Genomic DNA, 21,961 nt, shown 5'->3' on the forward strand with positions numbered 1-21,961 from the left:
GAGAGCATCTCATTCTAATCCACCTGAGGACACGTTATAGATGAACACTAGTTTCAAGCATCAGTGACCTCACCTCTGATGAGATTTGAATATCTAAATAAAATATTAACAAGAGTTTTGCATTCAGTTATCTGTCATATTTTTAGGATGTCTATATACATTTAGAAAGGATTTTAGAAATATGTATTAATGACATGCTGTTCTTACTACTTCGTATTTCTCGTGCTTGCCAATGCTATTCTGTTTGGAGGACAGCAATACTCAATTTCCCTGTAAATTTTTTGTATGAATACAGAGGCACTGAAATTCTCTTTTGACTATGTAGCCAAAGGTTATTGTCACGTTCTTTTTTATTAACAATCCTGGGTCACCCAATATTTTTACCATAGGGACTCATAATTAGAATTGTTATTATTGTTGTTACATCCATTCTAAGTTCTTTATTTATTTTAGTTATTGAGACCTTTATTTTTTTATATGTGGTGCTGAGACTCAAACCCAGTGCCTCACTCACGTTAGGTGAGTGCTCTACCACTTAGCCACAATCACAGCCCCCATTCCAAGTTCTTAAGAAGAAACATGACAGCCAGATCTTAAAATCAGGTTTTTGCTCCCTTCCTCTACATCACAGTTGCCTCAACCTGTTGTAAATTTTATATTAAACTATATTCATTTGGATTAGTATTTTGCATAATGCTAAATAAAAATTCTTTTTCTCAATGTCTGACTTTGTGGTTGGCAAACAACAAATTATCAAATGCAACTGTAGTCTTTAAGCTTTCTAAAGCCAATAGGCAGGAGTGAGGCCCTCCTAATAGGGTGCAAGCCAGCCAGGAAGGAAGCTGGGGAAAGTTTCCTCCCAGGAGGTAATTAATTCCTATTGTCCTAACACTCCAAGTAACCCTGAGTTAGGAGGTCCCAGGAAAAAGGTGTCTGCTCTTTTTCCTCTGCTCCCCTGGAGAATGTCACAAAAGCTTTTATTCTCATCACCCCTGTAGAGTAAGCTAGTTAGGCCCTCTGCTTGTGTCCAGAGGACCAGATCTGAACATATGTAAATGAACTCAAAAGTCGATGGACAGCCCAGAAGGAAAACAAATGTAGATTATCATCATTTATGAGCCCAGTGATTAGTAACCTAAATAAGATCTGAAAACCACAACAACAAATCTTAGAGGATAAGAATTTAAATGAGCCCAGTGGTTTAGTAATTTGAAAAAAGATCTAAGAACCACAAAATAATCTTAAAGGAGGACAAGAATTTTAAATGATGCCATTTAGACCCAAATCTATCAGGCTGACACTCAGGAAAAAAAAAAATGGGCTAAGACATAAAAAATCAGTAAGACTGGATCTAGGTTCTGCTCCTGACTCTTTGCTTCTGGGAAAGACATTGAACTTTCTGCCTAGAAGCATGTGCCTAAGGAGAATAAAAGACTAGTGTCATTTACCCAATGACATTCAAATGAAGGCCTTTCTGGTGAGGATATTCTATTAAGCAAAACATTTACCAGCCCTTTCTTACTATAACTTACAATAACTGATGCCAGAAATTGGACACCATGGCTCTAGAGAGGTGGAGAAAAGAAGCCCAAAGACAAAAGGATCTATGTTTAAGGGTTAATTGTAATGAACTTCTAGGGCTGGACACAGTGCCTGGCATACATCAGGTACTCAGAAAATGAATATATGGTAGATAGACTGGTGGAAGATCAGGCCTTCCCCAGTGGTGGTTAAGAACCTCTGGGCAAATGAGACCTGTGGTTGAGTTCTTATCAACCAATTAGCACTGTGACCTAGACAGATAATGCTATAAGCCTTGATTTCTTTCTGTGTAAAAAAAGAAATACCTCTTCAAGGTTGTTATGATTAAATGAGAAAATGTTCAGTTCAGAGTCTAGCACATAAGATGCATACAATAATCATCAGTTATTTTTAGTACTAACATTATGACCACATCCTTCCTCTCCAGACACAAAACAGGGCAGCTCCGAGGTAAGGACCCCACAGGTGAGATTATCTGTTAGCCTCCTAGAGCCTTGGGCCTCTTCTGACTCTACACTTCCTCTTCATCCTGGTTCCCCACAGCAGAAACTGGAGACTCTTCATGAGGTCACAGGCCTTAAAGTGATAACGGGGAGAGTCCATTTTTCTGCCTCCTTTGTGCTGAGACCTAACCTAATCTTGGCCTGTACAGTTGGGGGAAACTGACAGGCCTGAGCACTGCAGCTGGATAAACTCTGGCTTGGCCAACCTACAGCTAGGAACATCATAGCTGTCATTCTTTCTGTAGCCTAGAGGGGGGCTGTGGCCCTCAGGAGGGTGGAAGGCTCAGATCTGGCTATGTGTTGACCAGGAAAGTTGAGGGTATTTCTACATTGCCTCACTGGATCTGCATGTATTTAAGACATAGATGGACCTTTATTTTATTCATTTTTTTTTATATGAGGTGCTGAGGATAGAACCCAGTGCGTCACACAAGCTAGGCAAGTGCTCAACCACTGAGCCACAACTGCAGCCCCTGCACATAGAACTTTTTACTTAGGATCTAGGAGGGAAAGATCTTTATAGTGACCTTTACTGGCGTGAAGGTGGAGCAGACTGGTTACTCTTGTCTCCCAAAGGCCCTTTCAAATTTAGGGGACCTGCTAATATCAGATTTCTTTTGGGCTTTCCTAACAGTGCCCGGTTTCCCTTCATGCAGCTTTGATGCAGTGGGAAAGTCTGAAAATGTGACCCTGTTAATGAGTAAATGTATTTGTATTGTTTGTCTCTAAAGACAAACTGACTGTCAAAAAGTGACAGCCACAGAAATATATGCAACTCTTGAGAAAACGTCAAGAAGCTGCCTTTTGCAAGGTAAGGTTATAATAATGATCCTTGACCAAGAAGTGAGGGACATAAAGCAGTCTAGCCAATATATGCTCATTCGACTTTACATTTTTCAATTGAAAATCATGGGGTGACGCCTCCCCTCTACATTAAGGGGTTGGAAGACTTCAGAAGTGTCATAAAAGACATTTGGCTGCCTGCTTCGGGTTACCCAAAGCTGAGTTTCCTGCAGGTGGGGCAGGCAGTTCCATTGAGAAAAATATATTTAATGATATTATATTATGGCTTAATAATCGGTATTTATCACAGGCAAAACCAATAATCTTCCAGAAACTTCATTTCCCAAGCTGCAGAATACCTGCAATATTAAACTACACCAATTCCCCCTGCAGAAAAAAAAAGGCAGTCCAAAACTTGACCCCAACAGGCAAGAGAAAAGATAACTTCAAATGCAAAACATCGAGGCACTACCTGCCTCTCCCAAAAAACGCCCTGTGGGTGAGGCTGAGAATCTGTAGAGTCTTCCCTCTCAATATATTTTCATCTAGAAAAAATCTCTATGCAACCCCATGCTTTTGTCTCCTGCAAGTTTATAAGCAGCGTTAGTGACCACCAGAGACGGAAACTGCTAATTACCAAGACTCTTTTGATCTCTGGGGCCATTTGGCCCGGACACAAGCTCCAGTATAGTTTCCAGCGAGTCCAGAGCCTGCAAGAGTCGGACGATGAATCTACAGTTAACATACCAGCCCAGATCTGGATCAGACATTCTAAATTTTCCACGGACCTTCTCCCATTTTAAGGAAGTACGAACTGTTGGTACTGCTGCCTTACTGTGCTGCTAAAAGAAAACAAGCGCCCCCCTTGTGCAGAAGTGTTTGATTAATTTCAGAAACTCTCTAGCCCCGTACTTTTCTTTGAATTCAGGGGACAGATTAGGGAAATAAGTTTTTAAAACTGTCCATGTCCACTGACTCTATCCCTTCCCCACCTTCTTCCTTTGATTCGTTTGTGCAAGTTTCTTCTTTTTTCCTGACACCATAATGGGATTCCCAGTGGTTTGTGTAACGAACAAAAGTCACTGCCAAGAGACAGATCACTAAAAGCAGACGGAGAGGGGTGGGTAAGAGGTGGCCTCGGAGGAGGATAATGGGAAGCCGGTCTCCTTCCCATCTGGTCTCCAAAGCCCCCTTCATCTTCCAGGTAAAATGAATGTCCCTTCATCCATCATCCGCAGTGAACGCCCTCCCCCAGGCGAGCCGACAATCTTCTCTCTGATTAAACCTATTAGCCCCTAGCTAGGCGGCTTTGTGGAGCCAACTGAGGCTCTCCATTGTGGCCTTTGTCCGCGGAATTTAAGCATTTACATAATGCATTAGCACGGAACTCAGCACAGGGTCGGGACATCGCGTGGCCAGTTTATCAGTAGCTCCCTCACATGGCGACTCCCTGGGACCACCCTCGCGGATGCGCCTGATTCAGGCTGCAGACGCATAGTGTTTCGCCTCCCGTAGGCACTTCAGGATCGCTGCGCTTTAAAAGAAATCGGTAACGTTTCCGTGAGTAAACCGAAGCTTGGGCCGTGTGACCCTAACGCCAGAAAAAAAACTAGACATGAATCCTCCTTTCCTGGTGGACGTTGGGGCCTCACGGTTTTTCACGCTGACGGTTGGACTGCCGCGCGCTCAACGGCCACTGGTACTGTGGAGCGCAGAGGGTCCTCGAGTTCCAATCGCTTGCGCTGGGATCCTGATTCGAGGGTAACAACCCCATCCACCCGTGTTCTTCCTGAAAGCACCAGGGATTCTGGACACTTAAGGGGGCGGGGGAGATATCATTTTGAGAAAGAATTTGCAGGCTTTCCAGGAGCGCACACTTGGCAGAGTGAATGCAAACTCTTTAGGAAACCAACGTCTCTGGGTATCCATCCCTTCGGAAGGAGTGGTCCTACTCAGAAATCGCGCCCAAGGAAACTTTCCACTGAAGAAGATTCCGAAGTTTTGAGAACGCGCCTCAGTCTCGACAGGTGCAGGATCTGTCGCGTGGCCACGCCTTCGGCCTCTAAATCAGCCGCCTAAAGGCCAGAGTACTTCGGGCTTCAGTACAAGATAGAGCCCACGGCGAGAGGGGGACAAGGTGCAGAACGTGAGAGCTCTGACTCTGCCCGCGGGCTTCCAAAGAACCCTGGGTCCTGCTACCTCCGGGCGAGTGCTCTCACCAGCACCCAATCAGTGCTCTCGCCGAGTCAATGACCGCGTTCGTCCCGCCCCCTCGAGGGTGATAAAAGCCGCAGCGAAAGCAGTACTCTGGACTAAGGCGCGTGGTTCTGCACCCCAGCACCTTCCGCTAGGTGTGCTTCTTCTCTCGCTCCTCAGAGCCTGGGTCCCACTGTCCCCGCGGTCGGCAGCTACACTAATTCCTCACCCTCTTCAGCCCGCAGTCAGAATTGGCAGAACTGCTTTCCAGGCTTCTCTCCCTCCCCTCCTTTTCTGTCTCCCTCCTTAGCAGTCGCTTTACCTCGCGGCTTTGGGTCGCTGGCGGGCCTGCAGGTGAGCAGCAGCGCAGCGCCACTGTCTGGCGAGTTTACCTTGCACAGCCGGACTCGGGCCAGAGCAGCTGCAGCAGCACCACTCCCAAGACTCACTCTTCCTTGCAGAATGAAGAACCCGATGCTGGAGGTGGTGTCCCTACTGTTGGAGAAGCTGGTCCTCTTCTCCAACTTCAGGTTTTTCAGTTTAGACATCCCGGGAGAAGAGAAAGGATGGAAAAAATTCTATGAGGTCAACTGTTTCCTCCGCGGCGACTTACTGGAAGTGCCCCGGACCCACCTGACCCACTATGGCATCTACCTGGGCGACAACCGTGTCGCACACCTAATGCCCGACATTTTGTTGGCTCTGACCAATGACAAGAAGCGCACGCAGAAAGTGGTCTCCAACAAGCGTCTCATTCTGGGCGTCATTGGTAAGGTGGCCAGCATCCGCGTGGACACAGTGGAGGACTTCGCCTATGGAGCCGACATCCTTGTCAATCACCTGGACCAGTTCGTCAAAAAGAAGGCTCTGCTCAACGAGGAGGTGGCCCGGAGGGCTGAGAAACTGTTGGGTCTGACCTCCTACAGCCTACTGTGGAACAATTGCGAACACTTTGTAACTTACTGCAGATACGGTTCCGCGATCAGCCCCCAGGTCGACAAGGTAGGATGTGTGACTCTAGGGAGTTGGGCTCGGTGGGGACGCCCCCTACCATCTCTGACCTTTTCTCTTCCCTGGTAGCAGGAACCTTGTGTACCTCCCCCACTATTTCCACACCATTCACCATTCTTAAGAGTTCTAGATTAAGTACGGAAAGCTCTGATGTTTCTAAGGGAGACAAAGTAAGTAAAATAAATGTTGAAGAGCCTTGGAGGATATGCTCAGGAAAAGGCTGTAGCCATGCAGGACCGCTTCCAGCAAATCCAGAGAGCAGCCCTGTTAATTGCTGCAGAAGTCATCAGATATATACACAACTTATAGTAATTCAAATGACAAAGAGCAAGTGTTTGAGGGGTCTCAGGAAATGTTTTGCAGGAACTTGCAACTTTTCCCAAGAATTGCAATTGGAAGGAAGGTGTGTATTGTATTTATTTAATCCATAATATTATAAACAAATTGTGTGCCTTTAAAATAAGGAAGTGTGCATATTTCTCCCTCTGTAAGCTCCCTGGAGTGAATTCCCTTAGCTTAATATAAACTACCCAAATGTCCTGCTATTAAGAGGACATCCCTGATAAATCCTTTATTTCTGTTTTTTTGCTTCAGAGAAGTTTTCTCCTTGTACTGTGAATCTTTTCCTGTATTGACTTTAATCCCCATCTAACTCCCTCATTGTTAACCATCCTTTATCCATTAGCTCCAAAGATAGTTAGGGCATTTACAAGTTCCCCAGGGATCAAATCTATTGATTTTTCAAAAAGAGCTCTTTAAATGTTAGAAGGTAATTTTTACAGGAACTTTGAAAAAAACAGTATTACAATTTAAAATTCTTAAATGAGCCACAAATCCAAGGGCGGGGGCAGATTGTTTTCTTTTGGAATCTCTTAACTTTTAAAGATAGTCAACATTTTAAGCCTGCCACTTCATTTGCAATTGGAAGCTTTCTCAGCCTTCACTGTAGTTGTTAAAGAGGTATTGTTAATATTCACTCTTCTTAATGGAAACCTGGGTGAACACACAATGAGCTTTAATATTCCTGTTCACATTTAGATGAAGAATCTGAGTAAATATAATCAAATCTTAGATTTTTAATTGCTCCACATCTTACTAATTTTTTTACCCAAATGGGAACTCCCTGCCCCACAAAGCATGAAAGTATTATGTTTTTATACATTGGTGTATGAAACCCCTGTAGATTTTTTTATAGAGCTCAGCCTCAATCTAGGAATTCTTTCCCAAGCAAAATAAAAATACAGTTAGAACACTGTGAAATGATTCAAGAATCACAGCTCCAATCCAGGCCTGTTTAGAAATGAACTTGCCCACATTTACAAACACTGTCTTTAAAAGTATACAAAAGGAAACACGTCAGATTTACTTAAGAACCAAGCAAATCATTTCTCCAAGGAAAAACAGTATTTCTATCTAGTAATTAGGAGTTACTTCTTCATGGAACACATGGAGCACTGTATTATATATTTCTACAGAAACAGAGTACAAGTGCTTTTTAAAGCTAGTAAAATAATCTGCATAAATAACTAGTTGTAGTAGTTTTTCATCTTTGGAAACTTTGTCAGGTTTAGCAGCAGTGGAGAAGTGTTTTAATTACTTTTGCTGCATAGCACCTCTTGTGAAACTGAGTTTTTGTCTTCACTTTGAATGGTCTAACAAACAATTTTGGCCACAGACTAGATTTCCTCAGGGGGAAAAAAAATCTTCATCCCCAAATTTTCTAATTCTAAGAACTGTTTTTTGAACTTTCCCAGAGAGAAGTAGGCCATTCATAATAAGGAAGTTCTACTTTTTAGAAATATAAGGAATTATTTGATTCTGGATTCGATTGTTGAAATCTCCATATTCAAAGCTATTATCATCTTAACATGAGCGTGTTAAAGTGGTCTCTTACTTAAATTCATGTTGAAAAAAAAAAAAAAAAACACAAAACTCTCCCAAAGGTTTTCCCTCAGAAAAACACTGCAGTTAGTTTGAAAATGAACTGGGAAAGAACCTTTTAGTTCTTTGTGATAAATTCTTTTTACAAGTTTAGAAGCCATAAAACTAAGAGATTTTGATATTGCTTTTGATCATCAGGATTTTGTAAATCATAATTTTATAATTATACTTTATAAATCCTTTTATTACAACGCCTTATGCTTTTTCTACTATGATCTTTTTTTCTGACTTTGCTAATACTGTTTTTTTCTTTGCCAAAATGAATGTGAACAGAAAATTGCTCTACATCTTACTAATTTTTTTACCCAATGGAAACAGAAAATTTTTCATTTTCTGTGAATTCAGCACTCAAAAAAGTGTCCCTACAGGCTTCTTGATCCCTTTCTAGAAACTTCCTACTGTTCAGTACCTCTAGAGATGCCTCCTGGGCTGATGGCCAACTGAACAAGAACTGGAACATTAGAAATGAAATGCTCTTTGAGAGAAACTGCTTCAGGGGAGAATTCGCCCCAATTCTTAGTTTGCCTTCACTAGTAGGATGAAGAAGAAGCAAACATAACTGTATCAGGACAACTTACTTACCTAAATATGCCTTCTGGTATTTCCAACCTCCTTTTTTAACTGTCCTGAAAACTTCATTCATTTTGATCATCACCACTTTTAAGACAATGTACTTATTAACTAATGTTTTAGTTTAGTAGAAAAGAAACAAATCAGGGCTGAGGTTGTGGCTCAATGGCAGAGTGCTCACCTAGCATGCATGAGGCACTGGGTTCGATCCTCAGCACCACATAAATATAAAATAAAGATATTGTGTCCATCTAAAACTAAAAAATAAATACTAAAAAAAGGAACAAATCAAATGCTTGACCTATAAATAGATCAATATCTGGATGATTAACAGGATGTTTCTCTCTTAAATAACATGTAAAAGTATGAACAGGGATAACTACGCACAGTTAAGATAGTATGTTAAAATATACAGTCATTCACTGAGAACAAATTTTGAATGGATCCACTCCTGTGAGGACAGAGGATATGGCAGTAATGTATCTGTTCACCACAGACTTTATTTCCACCAGAAGTAAAATTTAGCAGTTTTATGCCTCATCAGTTCTGTGTTTAGGAAATATATCTTGAAGGAAACATAAATCTAGAAAACTACCCTGTTTTCTAGTTGACATCTTTCTTGACTTATTTAAAAGAAATGAAAATCAATAAACAATTTTTCTCATTGCTTACAGTCTAAAGTGGAAATTATTTTTTACTAGCATTGACTATTAATATCTTTTGCTATCTTACGAGCAATTTAACCGAAGACTTAATGATTATTAAATATGAACCTTATAAAATTCAGCATAACAATCTATGATATAAATTATAAGAAAGAAACTTCACATTAGTTTTGTAGAAAAGAAATACTTAAAATGTAATTCATTATTATAAAATTTAATTAAGGGGCATCTCAAAATCCCATGTAATGTGAATTTTATCAATAAAGGTCAACTAGGAAAAAATTTTTAAAAATATACAGTCATGCATCCTTAATGACATGAGAAATGCACAGTTAGGAGATGTCATCATTGTATGAACATGATAGAGTATACTTACATAAGCATTATCATTTTACTGGGCTATGTTCTATGTGTGGTCAGTTGTCAATGAAATGTCACTATTGTGACTCATGACTATATTGAACTTGTTTATTCTCTCCTTTAAGAACTTGGAAACCAGCTGGGCAAGGTGTGCACACTTGTTGTAATCCCAGCAGCTTGAGAGGCTGAGGCAGGAGGATGGAGAGTTTTTGAACTCAGCAAAAGTATGGCGCTAAGCAACTCAGTGAGATCCTGTCTCTAAATAAAATACAAAATAGGCCTGGAGATATGGCTCAATGGCCGAGTGCCCCTGAGTTCAATCCCTGGTGAAAGAACTTGGAAACCCAGCTGTGGATACAGCTCAGTGGTACAGTATTTGCCTAGCATGTGCCAGATCCTGAACTTGAGCCTCAGCACTGCAAAATAAATAAACAAATTAATTAATATGGAAATCTTCCCAAGGCTTTTGGAAGCTAAAGCAAGAGGATTTTTTTTTTTTTAAGCCTCAATGTTCTAAGCCATCTTGGTCAATATAACAAGAAGAAAAACTTTGGAAACCTCGCTGTCCAATACTCTATAAGACACTATAAAAGAACTTAAAATCATATACAATGCCATGTTCTGGAACAAGAGCTTAAATCTAGTATGAATAGAAACACTCTTAAAAAATGATAATCGTTAAATTCTGTCAGTGACAATGATGAGGTAGAGATTCTCAACAGTGATAATAATCATTATAATACTTTACATTTATATAACTTGTAGAAGAATATAAAATACACTGTTGCATAGAAGATCTCATTGGATCCCCACAGTCGCCTTGGTATTTCTATGAAGAGGAGTGGTATTTCTATGAAGAGGAGTTGACAGGTTAAGTGACTTATTTGAGATCACACAGTCAATAAGAGGTGGATTCAGGAATTCAACAGAGGCCATTGCTTCCAAGTAAAATGGTTTTTCTAAGAAAAAACTACACGTTAAGAGAATGCATTACTGAAGGTTATTTCCAGTAACCAATTTATGTGTGCATTATAATTGATGGTGAATATAATATATTTAGACAGGGAATGGAATATGACAACAAAATGAGACTAATTTTATGCCTTCAGATTTTAAGCCTTATATAAAGTTATTATTGACATTGAGCATATTTAGAATGGTGAATTAGAAAAACTGAATTCCCCCTAACAATAAACTTAATTCTGTTTTTTCACACAGTATTAGAGATCTTATGTAATTTTAGAATATGCTATTAATACTAACAAGTATTTGAATATTTTTAACCTTTCATCCTGAATAACTTTTAGCTTTCTGTAAAATTCTGTATTTTAAAATTTATTAACCTAGTTGTTTGTTGTATTATTTCACCTATTCAGGATACAGAATCAAGAAATTGAGTTATCTACATTTTAAATTTTTTCACAAATCACAAAGGGATTTCTAGTTCTCCTGGTAGACAGAAAATAGTTGTAAAAACTGTTTTGCTATTTGGTATATGTGATTCTTTTAGGTTTAGCTACCTTTCCTAATATTCTTAACTTTTATTTTCCAGTTTTTTGAGATGCTGAAGATAATTATTCGTGATCAGAGAAGTGTTCTTGCTTCAGCGATCTTGGGATTGGTGTCTATAGTCTGCATGGGCCTGGCATCATATACTACCTTTCCTGCAATTATTATTCCATTCTGCTTATGGATGGTTGCCTAATTACATGTCCCCACATTAGTGTGGTATGTATTCTGCATGTAAATGTATTTATATTTATAGAGCACAAATCACTATGAGCCTTGTTAACAAAAAATGTGACCTGTAACCCTGTGTTCTGGATAAAAAATGTGATTAAGAATCACACCAAGTGCTTACCATGTAAGCCCAAGAACAAAGGCTTTCTGAATCTTCTCAGGCAGTTCTGTTGCAAAGCACTATCCAAACCTTGGAAAAGTGACAGCTTGTGATAGAATTTGACAGTACAAGAAAATCAGCCCCTAAGGTGATGGCCAGAGGAGATTATTTGTGTTATGTTTTTCTTCTGCAATCATGGTTGTGAGTCTTGAATTTGAAGATTGGAAGACTTAACAACTGTGATAACCAATTTAATGTAAGTTTATTTTGTTTTATTGAGAAACTTAACATTAAACTGAAAGCATTTTCCAAATGCAGATGAAAACATGTTTGATGATTGGCTTAAAAGAACCACCACCAAAACACAACGTCCTTTTTCTTGCATATTATATATTATCCCAAGCAAGTCAAGAAATCTTATTTTCATTACTTGAAATCATTCTAGGCAAAGTTAAAGTTTAATGAACAAGTAACTGACCAGTAAGTGTGGAAGTCTGTGTTTTCCTGAAGAAATAGCTACAATAGCATTAAATCTGATTTGATTATTTAATCAGAAGCCTGGCATTGATAACTTTTTCCTTTTATGTGTCAATATTGTTATTTTAAATCTGAGAAATAAATGGATATGAATTAAAATAATTTGGATATTGGACATATATGTATATATATATCAAATGTATTTGGAGATATCCACATATGCACCAATTAAAAGACAAATTAAGTTTATTCTTGATTGCTCTATTATACTGGTGTGGTTATTATAGGGTATCTGTTGAGGCGAATATAAAAGCAAGTCCAATCTGTTTTCTTGTGCCTTGAACCATTAGATATAGGTGATTGATTGGTTATCTATTGAAGCCTTTACCGGTAACATATGGTGTAATTTTTTTACAGATTTCTTTTTCTGGTCAGTTGTCTCCATTTCATTTCTAGCCATACTTTATGTCCTTAAAATAATGATGCTACACCAGAATATAAAACTCAAATAAGTAGGACCAAAGGAAATTACTGGGTGAAATAATTTTGAAGTGTCTCCATGCTACCTAGCATGTAAGTTGACTTCACTGCGGCTGTTATAAAGGTGGAGACACAGCAGCGTTAAAACCGTCCCGAGGCATTTTTGCAAAATTACCAGATTCAAAAAATCAATCACAAAATAGATTGTATTTCAACTATTAAAATTGCTTTATTAATATTGAGAATCACAAAACAATAAATCATCAGGACAGTGAGGTCAGTTATTGATCCAATTAGAACAAATTTAAAGAGCATATTTTAGTTTAACTGAAGTTTTATCACCCTTAATTTGCCCACATAAATTCACTTGTATTATAATATTAACTAAACTTTGTGTTTAATTATTCAATTTAAGTGTTTAATTGTTTTCAAATTTTTAAAATTAAAACACTTAATGGCAATACCAAAGAATATGGGTGTTCTGTGGGTCTATTCCATTCACTTAAAGTTATCTTAGGAATGTATGCAGAATATCAACCACTATGAGAACCATTGTGCTAGTGGTTTTTCACTTCTTACCCTTGTATTGATTGTTTAAATAAATTCATTTCTTCAAAATATAATGTCCTCATAAATAATTAATACTCTTTTGCAGTCTTGAGTATTAAAGGCAGGAAACAACAACAACAACAACAAAACACTGTTTGAAATTAAATCTGTGTTCAAAGATAAGGAACTTTTTATTTTATTTTATTTTTGTATCAGGGATTGAACCCCAGGGGCGCTTACCCATTAAGCCACATACCTAACACTTTTTATTTTTTATTTGGATACAGGGTCTTGCTAAGTTACTTAGGACCTCACTAAATTGCTGAAGCTCCCTTTGAACTTGTGATCCTCCTGTGTGTGTCATGTGTTCGCCATGTGCAAGGGCCAACAAGGAAATTCTTAAAGTTGGAATTAACATAATTACTCTTGACTCACTTCATACCTTTAACCAAGCTTTAATCCATCATTCGAGTGCTCATTGTGTGCTAGGCACTGAACTGTTGTAACTTCAGGCTCTAGAATTAATATTGTTTTAATTAAAACTAGCTGTTACAGAGTATACATACTACTATGGGAATAGAGGAGAAAAAGCAAGTCAATTTGCCTGAAAGGTCATCTTATTTGAAAGAGGCAGTGCTAGGCATGAAGCTGAGAATAGTATGAAGTGATGTTATCACACTGATAAAGAGGGAGCAGGAAGGAAGGTTTTATTTATTTAATGTTCCACAACACCAGAATTGTTGAACTTCTTAGGAGAAAGGGAGATTCTTTGTTTCCTGTGCTAAATTTGGTTGCTTAACAAGGTGGAAAGAGAGCATGCCTTCCTGATGATGGCAATGAAAAAAACTTTGTGTCTCCTAACTTGAAGCAGTTTATGAATTTCTATGGACTTAACCACTTATGGTTCATCCTTATGATCCTACAAGGCCCTTATATTTATATATTTCTATTCTAACTTGTAAAATCATAACCGAGTAGTATCTGATGGCATTTCTCATTATTAGTTTGTTCTTTGCCCTAGATGGAAGATGAGAGAACTCGTTGGGGCTTAGATGGGTTGATGCAAGTGTCAGGCACCAGTCATGTGTTAAGGATGAAAAGATGCAAGAGATGTGGATCTTTAAAGCTGAAGGCCTAGTAGGCAGAGACTTTCAGCAGTTGACATCTGAATAGAGCCAATTGAAGGCATGGAAAGAGAAGTGGTTGGGTTTAATAACTGACAAGGCCAAAATTATAGGAACTGAGTAGTGCCTTGAAAATATGTGTTTATTTTTCCAGGAGACAGATCTTGGGCAGGACATTTTACATGCTGGGAACAGTATACGTAAATGCATGAAAACTGCAACAACGTGGCTCATGCATAGCTGTGAGGTACTCTATTGTAATGGAAAACATTAAACTGCAAAGAGAATTCAGGCAATTGTAAGTGGTTCAAGGGCCAGAGCAGAATAAGTGTGGTGGGTAGAGATAACAGGAAAGGAAAGCAATGGTCAAGTGGTCTAAGTCTTCTGCAGACCAAGAAGTTTGGACTTTATATACAGGCAGTGGAGATTTGGAGTACAGAAAGGTAACTCCCCAAAATATGGTGGAAGGATGGGGGCTTGTGCAAGAATGGACAAGAGATTTAGCTTAAATCCTCAATCTCAAATAAGGGTCTGTAATTTCGAGGATAGAAAGCAAACAAGTCAAGGAAGTGCAAATAGACTTTAGTCAAATCTTTTCATTTTACTCATGAATAACTCTTGGTGGAGTGTTAGGGAAGAGTCCTGCACTCTCTCCAAAAAAAAAAAAAAAAAGATTCCTGAAAAATAAATTAACTTGGTCACTATGTGTATATATTGAATACTCCTGGTCTTTGCTTTGCTAGAGATGCTTCTTTCTAAGGAAAATCAAGTATGAATTTGTTGCTTCAACTTTTCTTCAGAATACAGTTATAGTTCTTATTTTTCCATTTTCCATTTCATACTATTAATGTCAAATATAAAAAAAATGTTTTCCAGCAATATCAAGTTGTGGCAGTGCAAAACTCTTTTGTTATGGATGAGAAGCATATGAGAAATAGTGGCCAATCTTTGTTTTATATGATCTATTTGGAGAGTTTTAACCCAGCCTCTGTCAGATAAACTAATTTTATATTTGATATGCATACATGTTGAATAAAATCAATTTTACATATTGTTCTCTCTTTTCTTTGGATTTGAAATACATAAAAGTAGGTCACAAATACTTTTTTTGACATGGTAGCTCTAAAGAATATTGCCTGTTCAAGCTTCCTTCTCCGTTTATTGAATATAGATTTACATGTCTGAAATAGAACTTTATGCAGATCTGCCTTCAGACGTATGTGTTATCCACATCTCAAAGCCTATCTTGATTATGAAGGCATGTGTAATATTAAACAACAAATCTCTTCTCCATTCTCCAAAATTAAGCAGTAACAACAACTAATGAGAGCTATGCTATAAACTCCATAACCACATTTATAGTGTTACCAAAGCATCCTGCAGTGTGGGTGGCAAGGGTTGGGGTATGAGCAGGGCCATTATTGAAATGCATTTACAGGCAAGCACCAAACATTCCTGAACTGAAACCTTAAATATCTGAACATATTTACAGATGCAAAAAATCAGGCATAGAGGAGTCAAAGTGCTTCAGAGTGAGATCAAGAACTTGGCTGCAGAGTTCTTTCCACTATACCAAATAGTCTTGGAGGTCTCACAGGAATTGGACAAGCCTTCCACCAATCAATGTATTAATTTCTTATACATTTTCTGGGTACTCTAAACAGGACCATAGGGCCACAAGAGGATGAACTACTTAGAATCTTTTTTTTTTTTTTTTGGCACTACTAAGAATTCAGTCTAGGAGCGGTGTACTTCTGAGCCACATCCCCAGTCCTTTTATATGTTTTATTTGGAGACAGGATCTGACAATCACATAGGCTGTTCTCAGATACTCCTGCCTCAGCTTCCCAAGTAGCTGGAATTAGAGTTATGCCCAGCCAGCACAAGTTAAAAATTTAGTTGTATAGTTGCTTAGTCTAATGAGAAAGAATGGCAAGCAAATAGATTTTAAAGCAGTGGTAAGCTCGTACAAGTGTCAGAAAAGCAAAGACCAGACCTTTACCTGTCTGCTGGGGTCCAGTGAGAAGAATGTTAAAGGATATAAATATTGAAAGTAAAAAAGACCTCCCTTTTCTAGGTCATTCCAGGCACTCAAGAACAGTAAATACAAAGGCCTGGAGTCATGTGAGAATCCTTAACACTGTTGGTTTGCCCCCGGTCATTGAAAACAATGGCCTGTGTTTATTTTGCTGCTTTGAGAGATGGGAGCCAGTCCAGTCAAAAGGAACTCAAGGCAAGATCACCAAGGACTTGGCACTATGAGAGTCTGCAGTTGAGAGAAAGCAATTCCCAAACTTTCTAAGTGCCTTGCCTGAGTATTCTGAACGTGCAATTGAATGAGACATGGAAAATAGAGGAGGAAAGAAAACATAAGCATTGTGAGTGAGGTTTATTTAAGGATACACAGATGTAGGAAGTACAGAATCACTCAGTAGGTGAATGGTCACTTTTCCCTATTCACCTCACAATTGCTCACACGTCCCAGCCCAACCCCAGCAGCATCCTCTTTGGTTCTGGATGCTACTGCTGCTATTTCCACTGAATTTATAACTGCTTCTTCTATGGCTGACTACCTACTGCTATGAACTCGGTGTATCATTGTTTCTGCTGTCTCATGGTTTTCATATACCTTCACTCTATTTCTTTTGGCCTCTACTCCACTCTCTTGCTTCTTTGCCTCTCATTTAGAATTGCCAAGGGATCTAATCAGGCTGACAAGTCATACCGCAACACTGATGGTCATGGTCAAAAGTCCTCTAGCCTGGCTACCTTTTGGTCATTGGTTCCTCCCACAGCCTTTAGACCAGTGCTTTCAGGTGATATTCTTTTACTAGTTGGTTGTCACCAAGTTGCACAAGCATGTGCTCCAAGACCTGGTGACCTTATTTTTAAGGACTCACTTATGAGTAATCTTCCTTTGAAGATGGCTATCATCAGCCTTAGTCTAAATGGGAGAGTAAATATCTGATTATCATTTTAGAAAGTTCACTCTGCAACAGTGTAGAAAATGGATTGGAAGAAGAGATGTAAACTAGGGGATATAAAGTCTATTACTCAAATGTAGGTGAGAAATGATGAAGACTAGTTGTAGTCAATGGCAGTGTACATGGCACAGAAAGGAGCAGTGAGTGAATCTGAAGGGGTAAGAAAGAAGGATTTCATGCTGATTCCAACCAGGAAAGTGGCAACTGTTCTCAGTACTGTCCGGTGACATGCGTAAGAGCGTGCCTGTGTGGTACCCTGGTTTCTCCTCATCTCTCCGCCTCTGCTTCACCTTGGCCACTAGGTCAGAAACCAAGAGACAGAGCAGCCTGGGAAATAGGCTGTTGGCAAAGGTGAAAAATGTACCTGGGGGATTAAAGGTCAAAATAGGTACCTGGTAAGTATAACTGGTTGGTTTGTGGCATGATTTAGGGAGTTCGAGGAAATGGGTTTTAAGTAGGATGAACTTGGGCTAAGTTCATGAAGTTTGAGTAGCCTAGAGTCTCATAGTTAGAAATATAAAAGAGACAGCTGAAAATTGGAGTCTCACATACAAGACAGATCAGGGATGAGGAGATATTTGGGTATAACAGAGGTAGTTAAGGCCAAGGATGTGAATTAGACCATCCTGGGAGAGTTCATGAAGTTTTTTTGTTTTCTTTTGTTTTGTTTTTAAATATAAAGATGAAAGACTAGCAAACAGGAGAAGGAAGAATGATCAAGAATAATTCCAGAAGAAGATTGAGGCCTAATGGTACAAAAGGTTAGAACAGACCAGGAAAGACTGTGAAGAAGCCAAAGAGAAGAAAGTCTTAGAAAGTAAGAGTGTGAATAGCATCAAGATATAGAATGAATCTGACAAGTCAGTCTGATCATCTTGATCAAAAGCACTACACTAATGCCAGGAATAGAAGTGTCAAGGAGGTCAGAGGGAGAAAGCAGACTGTAGGTAGAGATGTAAAGGGGAAACAACGGTGGGCCTCTTTTTCCTTGTACTTTGGTAGGAGGAGAAAGAAAATGAATAAAGCCCACAGACCCAGAAAACAGACCATAATACCTGACTTGTCTTTTCACTTCAGCATGCTTTGAAACAAAAACATATCATTACCTGCTTTATTCTTCAATTAGGAAGCATAAATCAGGGGCTGAGATTGTGGTTCAGTAGCTTAGCATCCATAATCCCCAGCGCATGCACATGTATACACACACATGCGCGCACACACACGCACAAGAGCATAAATCACAATGTTCATAATTCTTTTCTGAGGAACATTCTGTGATAGAATCATAACTGATGACTATCAGAGGTTTACTTAGATCAATAAACAGCTTCTTTAAAAAAAACCCCATATATTCATATTCGAATTCTCGTCAGAGGAATTGAGGTGGGGTAGAAATAAACGCTGTATGGGACTCCAGAGCCTTAACTCTCATCCAGAAGAATGGAGTAGAGGGATCAAGACTGTGCAAGATTCACATTCAAACTCATTGGAAAGTTTCTGAGCAGCCTGATCTTATAAATATTCAGATTCTCTACAATTAAGATATTCATGGAAAAACATAATGGAAGATTAAAGAAATCCAAGTGGGTCACATATCAAAGACAACTGGACAGAGCAATGGTTTCTTATCCCTTTGTCTTATTCTGACCCAACATGTAAACTTTGAGACCACTTTTATCTCATGCTTAACTGAATCCCCTATCCTTTGAAGAAAAATGTGTCAGTATTTCTGACAAAATCTTCTTGTTTATATTGAGCTAAACAATGAACCCAAATTCCAAAATTTATCAGATTAACAACACTTGTCTGCTAATCCTGGCTCAGCCTGCAGTTGCCCCAGAGGATCTGCTCAGGCTGAAGGACTGGAGCTCCGTAAGCTTTACATTGGTGCAGACACGACCAGGTGTCTCACTGCTGGGTGGAAACCAAAAAGATAGCAGTTGCTATGTGCTCCATCGAGGTTGAGATTTCTTTCCTCTCCAAGCCTCCTGACTCTCTTTTCCACACACTCTTTCCACTTCACCTCTAGCAAGTCACACACAAATGACTTCCAGGGGCTTTAACAATGGCAAATTCTTTTCACGCTCATTTATTTCTGGATGGGGACTTAAGATGACCCCGAACTTCATGACAATGATTTGTAAAAACATAATGGAGTTGAAGGCATAAGACAAGATGGGAGAAAATCTGAAAATGAGATTTAAAGAAATGAGATAAGGATTTACAGTGCCTTAGTATGTTTCAGTGTCTAGATTCTCTGCTGAATGATGCTTCCTGTGACTATTAGGGTTTCTGTCAAGGCTGCTGCTGCTGCTGCTAGGGTTCAGTAAGATTTCTCCACTTTGTAAATACTCATTTTCTTGACCACTCTGGAACCACCTGAAATGAGGATCTTAAAGTATTTTTTTTTTTTTTTTGGCATTGGGAATTGAACCCAGAGCCTACAAGGCCTTAGGGCCTTGTGCATACTTTTGAGGGGACTGGAGGTATATAGCTCAGTAGTAGAGTGCTCATGGTGCTAGTGACTGGGTTCAGTCACCTATATCACCAAAAAAAAAAAAAAAAGATTTTTGAGAAAATGTACTTATTGCATTTATTCTTGACAGACTTCAGCTATAGGATTTGTGGACTTCTGAGATGAGGAAACTAAGAATTTCTTTTAGAGTAGTGATCTTCAAAATGTGTTTCTTTACTTGGTTTTCAAACTCAAACTTACCCCCCCCCCAAAGTAAGTCAATTCTTTGATTCATAATTATTTTCTTAGAGGAAAAAAAGATTCAATTTTCATTCTTGGAACTTGATTTCTATTTTTTCCATGTTTTCATCTTCCCATCAGGTCTAATGTCAGGTGCCTCTCCTCTCAAGAGCTTCATCTGGTCATCCAGGCTTTTCTAGGCAAGGTGAACAGATGCAGCATGCAGAATGAACATTTAGTAAGAGATCAAAACTAGAAAGTTTTAAGTTTTATTTAATTAAACGGAACTTATAGAATGCCACCATATCCCACTAACCTGATTTACAATCAAATCACAATGAAATTGCAATGTTGTATTTTGGGTGACTAATAATTAATACCATTAGTAATAGCAGAGTACGAAATCACAAGTGTGTAGGCAGCTTTCCATTTCTGTAACAAATACCTGAGATCAACTTACAGAGAGAAAAGGTTTATTTTGACTCACAGTTTTGAAGGTGACCAATCTTTCCCTGACCAATGGACCCCATTGCTTTTGGCCTGTGGTGGCATTTCATGTGGGGGCATGTACTGGAGCAAAGTTTTTCACCTTATAGTGTGGAAATGAAAGAGTGAGGGAGGAAGACATCAGGGTCCCACTGACCCCTCCTAATAACCTGAAATTTCCTACTAGGCCCACCTCTCACACTTTCCACTACTTCCCAATAGCACCAAGCTGGGACTAAGGTTTAATATATGGGCCTTTGGAGGCATTCCAGATCCCAACTGTAGTGATGAGTTTCTTGGGGAGCTAGAGATGTAAAGGATAAGAGAAAATCTTCAGGTCATAGATGCTCCTGAACTCTAATAAAGCATCATGAATCAGAAGCAGGTGGCCATGGCAACTTTTGGCACCATAGTCTAGCAAATTAGAGATGATGGCATGTTCAGAGCTCCCAGACAATAGGGCTAGTGAGTCTTAGCAGAGGGCAATCCAGTCTCCTCACTTTATATGCAAATTTTAGGTCCAAAAGAACTTGGACTCCAAGGAGACTTTGTGATAGAACCAGAAGAAAAATTGATTCTTCTGACACTTATTTACTCTTTTGCTCTGGTGATTCTATATTGATGCCTTGTTTGCAAGTTCCCCAGCTGGTAAGGGAATTCTTTCACATTGCAACCATTATTTGATTATTGTGGGAGAGGGGACTCTAATCCTAAAGTTATCTTCCTACCTAGACAGCTGCACAAATTTTCAGAAAAATAGGAAAAGTCAACTTTATCCCTCCCAGGTCATATTTAAATTGCTTGCCTCTGTCTGTATTAAGCTCAGAGAACTTTAACTGATGTGTCCAAAGCACAGATTTTGCCTGATGTTTTTGGGGATTGAACCCAGGGCCTTGTGCATGTTAGGCAAGTGTTCTATCACTGAGTGTATCCCCAGCAGATTTTGCCTAATCTGAAGGTGAACTGGTGAAGCCTCCTTTTTTTGGTCTCTTAAGAACACACAGCCGGGGCTGGGGATGTGGCTCAAGCGGTAGCGCGCTCGCCTGGCATGCGTGCGGCCCGGGTTCGACCCTCAGCACCACATACCAACAAAGATGTTGTGTCCGCCGAAAACTAAAAAATAAATATTAAAAAAATTCTCTCTCTCTCTCTCTCTTTAAAAAAAAAAAAAAAAAAAAGAACACACAGCCTATGGGGCTCACTTACCGACCACTCCATATTGTAGTTATGGGCTTGTGTGATACTAACTTTTCTTGCAAGTTGAGATAGCCAAATTATTTCCATGACAAAGAATTCAGATTCTGATTCATTCCTTTAATTCACATTACACATACTGATGTCACCAAGATGCTAGGTATTAAACTTGGCTGGGTCTACATAGCTAAAAAACAGAGTTTCTGCTGTCAAAAAAAAAAAAAAAGGTATGTTGCTATCATGACATTATGGCTGAGTTGAAAGTTGCTTTAAAAATTATCTAACATGGGCTGGGGTTGTGGCTCAGAGGTAGAGTGCTTGCCTACCATGTGTGAGGCACTGGGTTCGATCCTCAGCATCACATAAAAATGCAATAAAGATATTATGTCCACCTATAACTAAAAAACAAATATTAAAAAATTATCCAACATTTTAGCATTTAGTATTTTATAAAGCACTTTCACATTGACCTGGGTTCAATTCCTGGTACCCACACATACACAAAAAAAGAATTCTAGCCAGTGATGTAACATTAGGACTCAATCCTCGGTGTCTTTACTC

At 39.1% G+C, this 21,961-nt stretch overlaps 1 protein-coding gene across 1 annotated transcript; it reads left to right on the forward strand.

The window, feature by feature from the left end:
* Positions 1-5,486: 5,486 nt before the first annotated feature.
* On the forward strand, positions 5,487-11,276 carry Lrat (lecithin retinol acyltransferase). The gene is made up of 2 exons (XM_026384768.2): positions 5,487-6,026; positions 11,124-11,276. The coding sequence occupies exons 1-2, from the start codon at positions 5,487-5,489 to the stop codon at positions 11,274-11,276; spliced, it is 693 nt and encodes a 230-aa protein (XP_026240553.1).
* The last annotated feature ends 10,685 nt before the right edge of the window (positions 11,277-21,961 follow it).

Source organism: Urocitellus parryii, chromosome 10 (assembly GCF_045843805.1).
Source record: "Urocitellus parryii isolate mUroPar1 chromosome 10, mUroPar1.hap1, whole genome shotgun sequence".
Classification (NCBI taxonomy): Eukaryota; Metazoa; Chordata; class Mammalia; order Rodentia; family Sciuridae; genus Urocitellus; species Urocitellus parryii.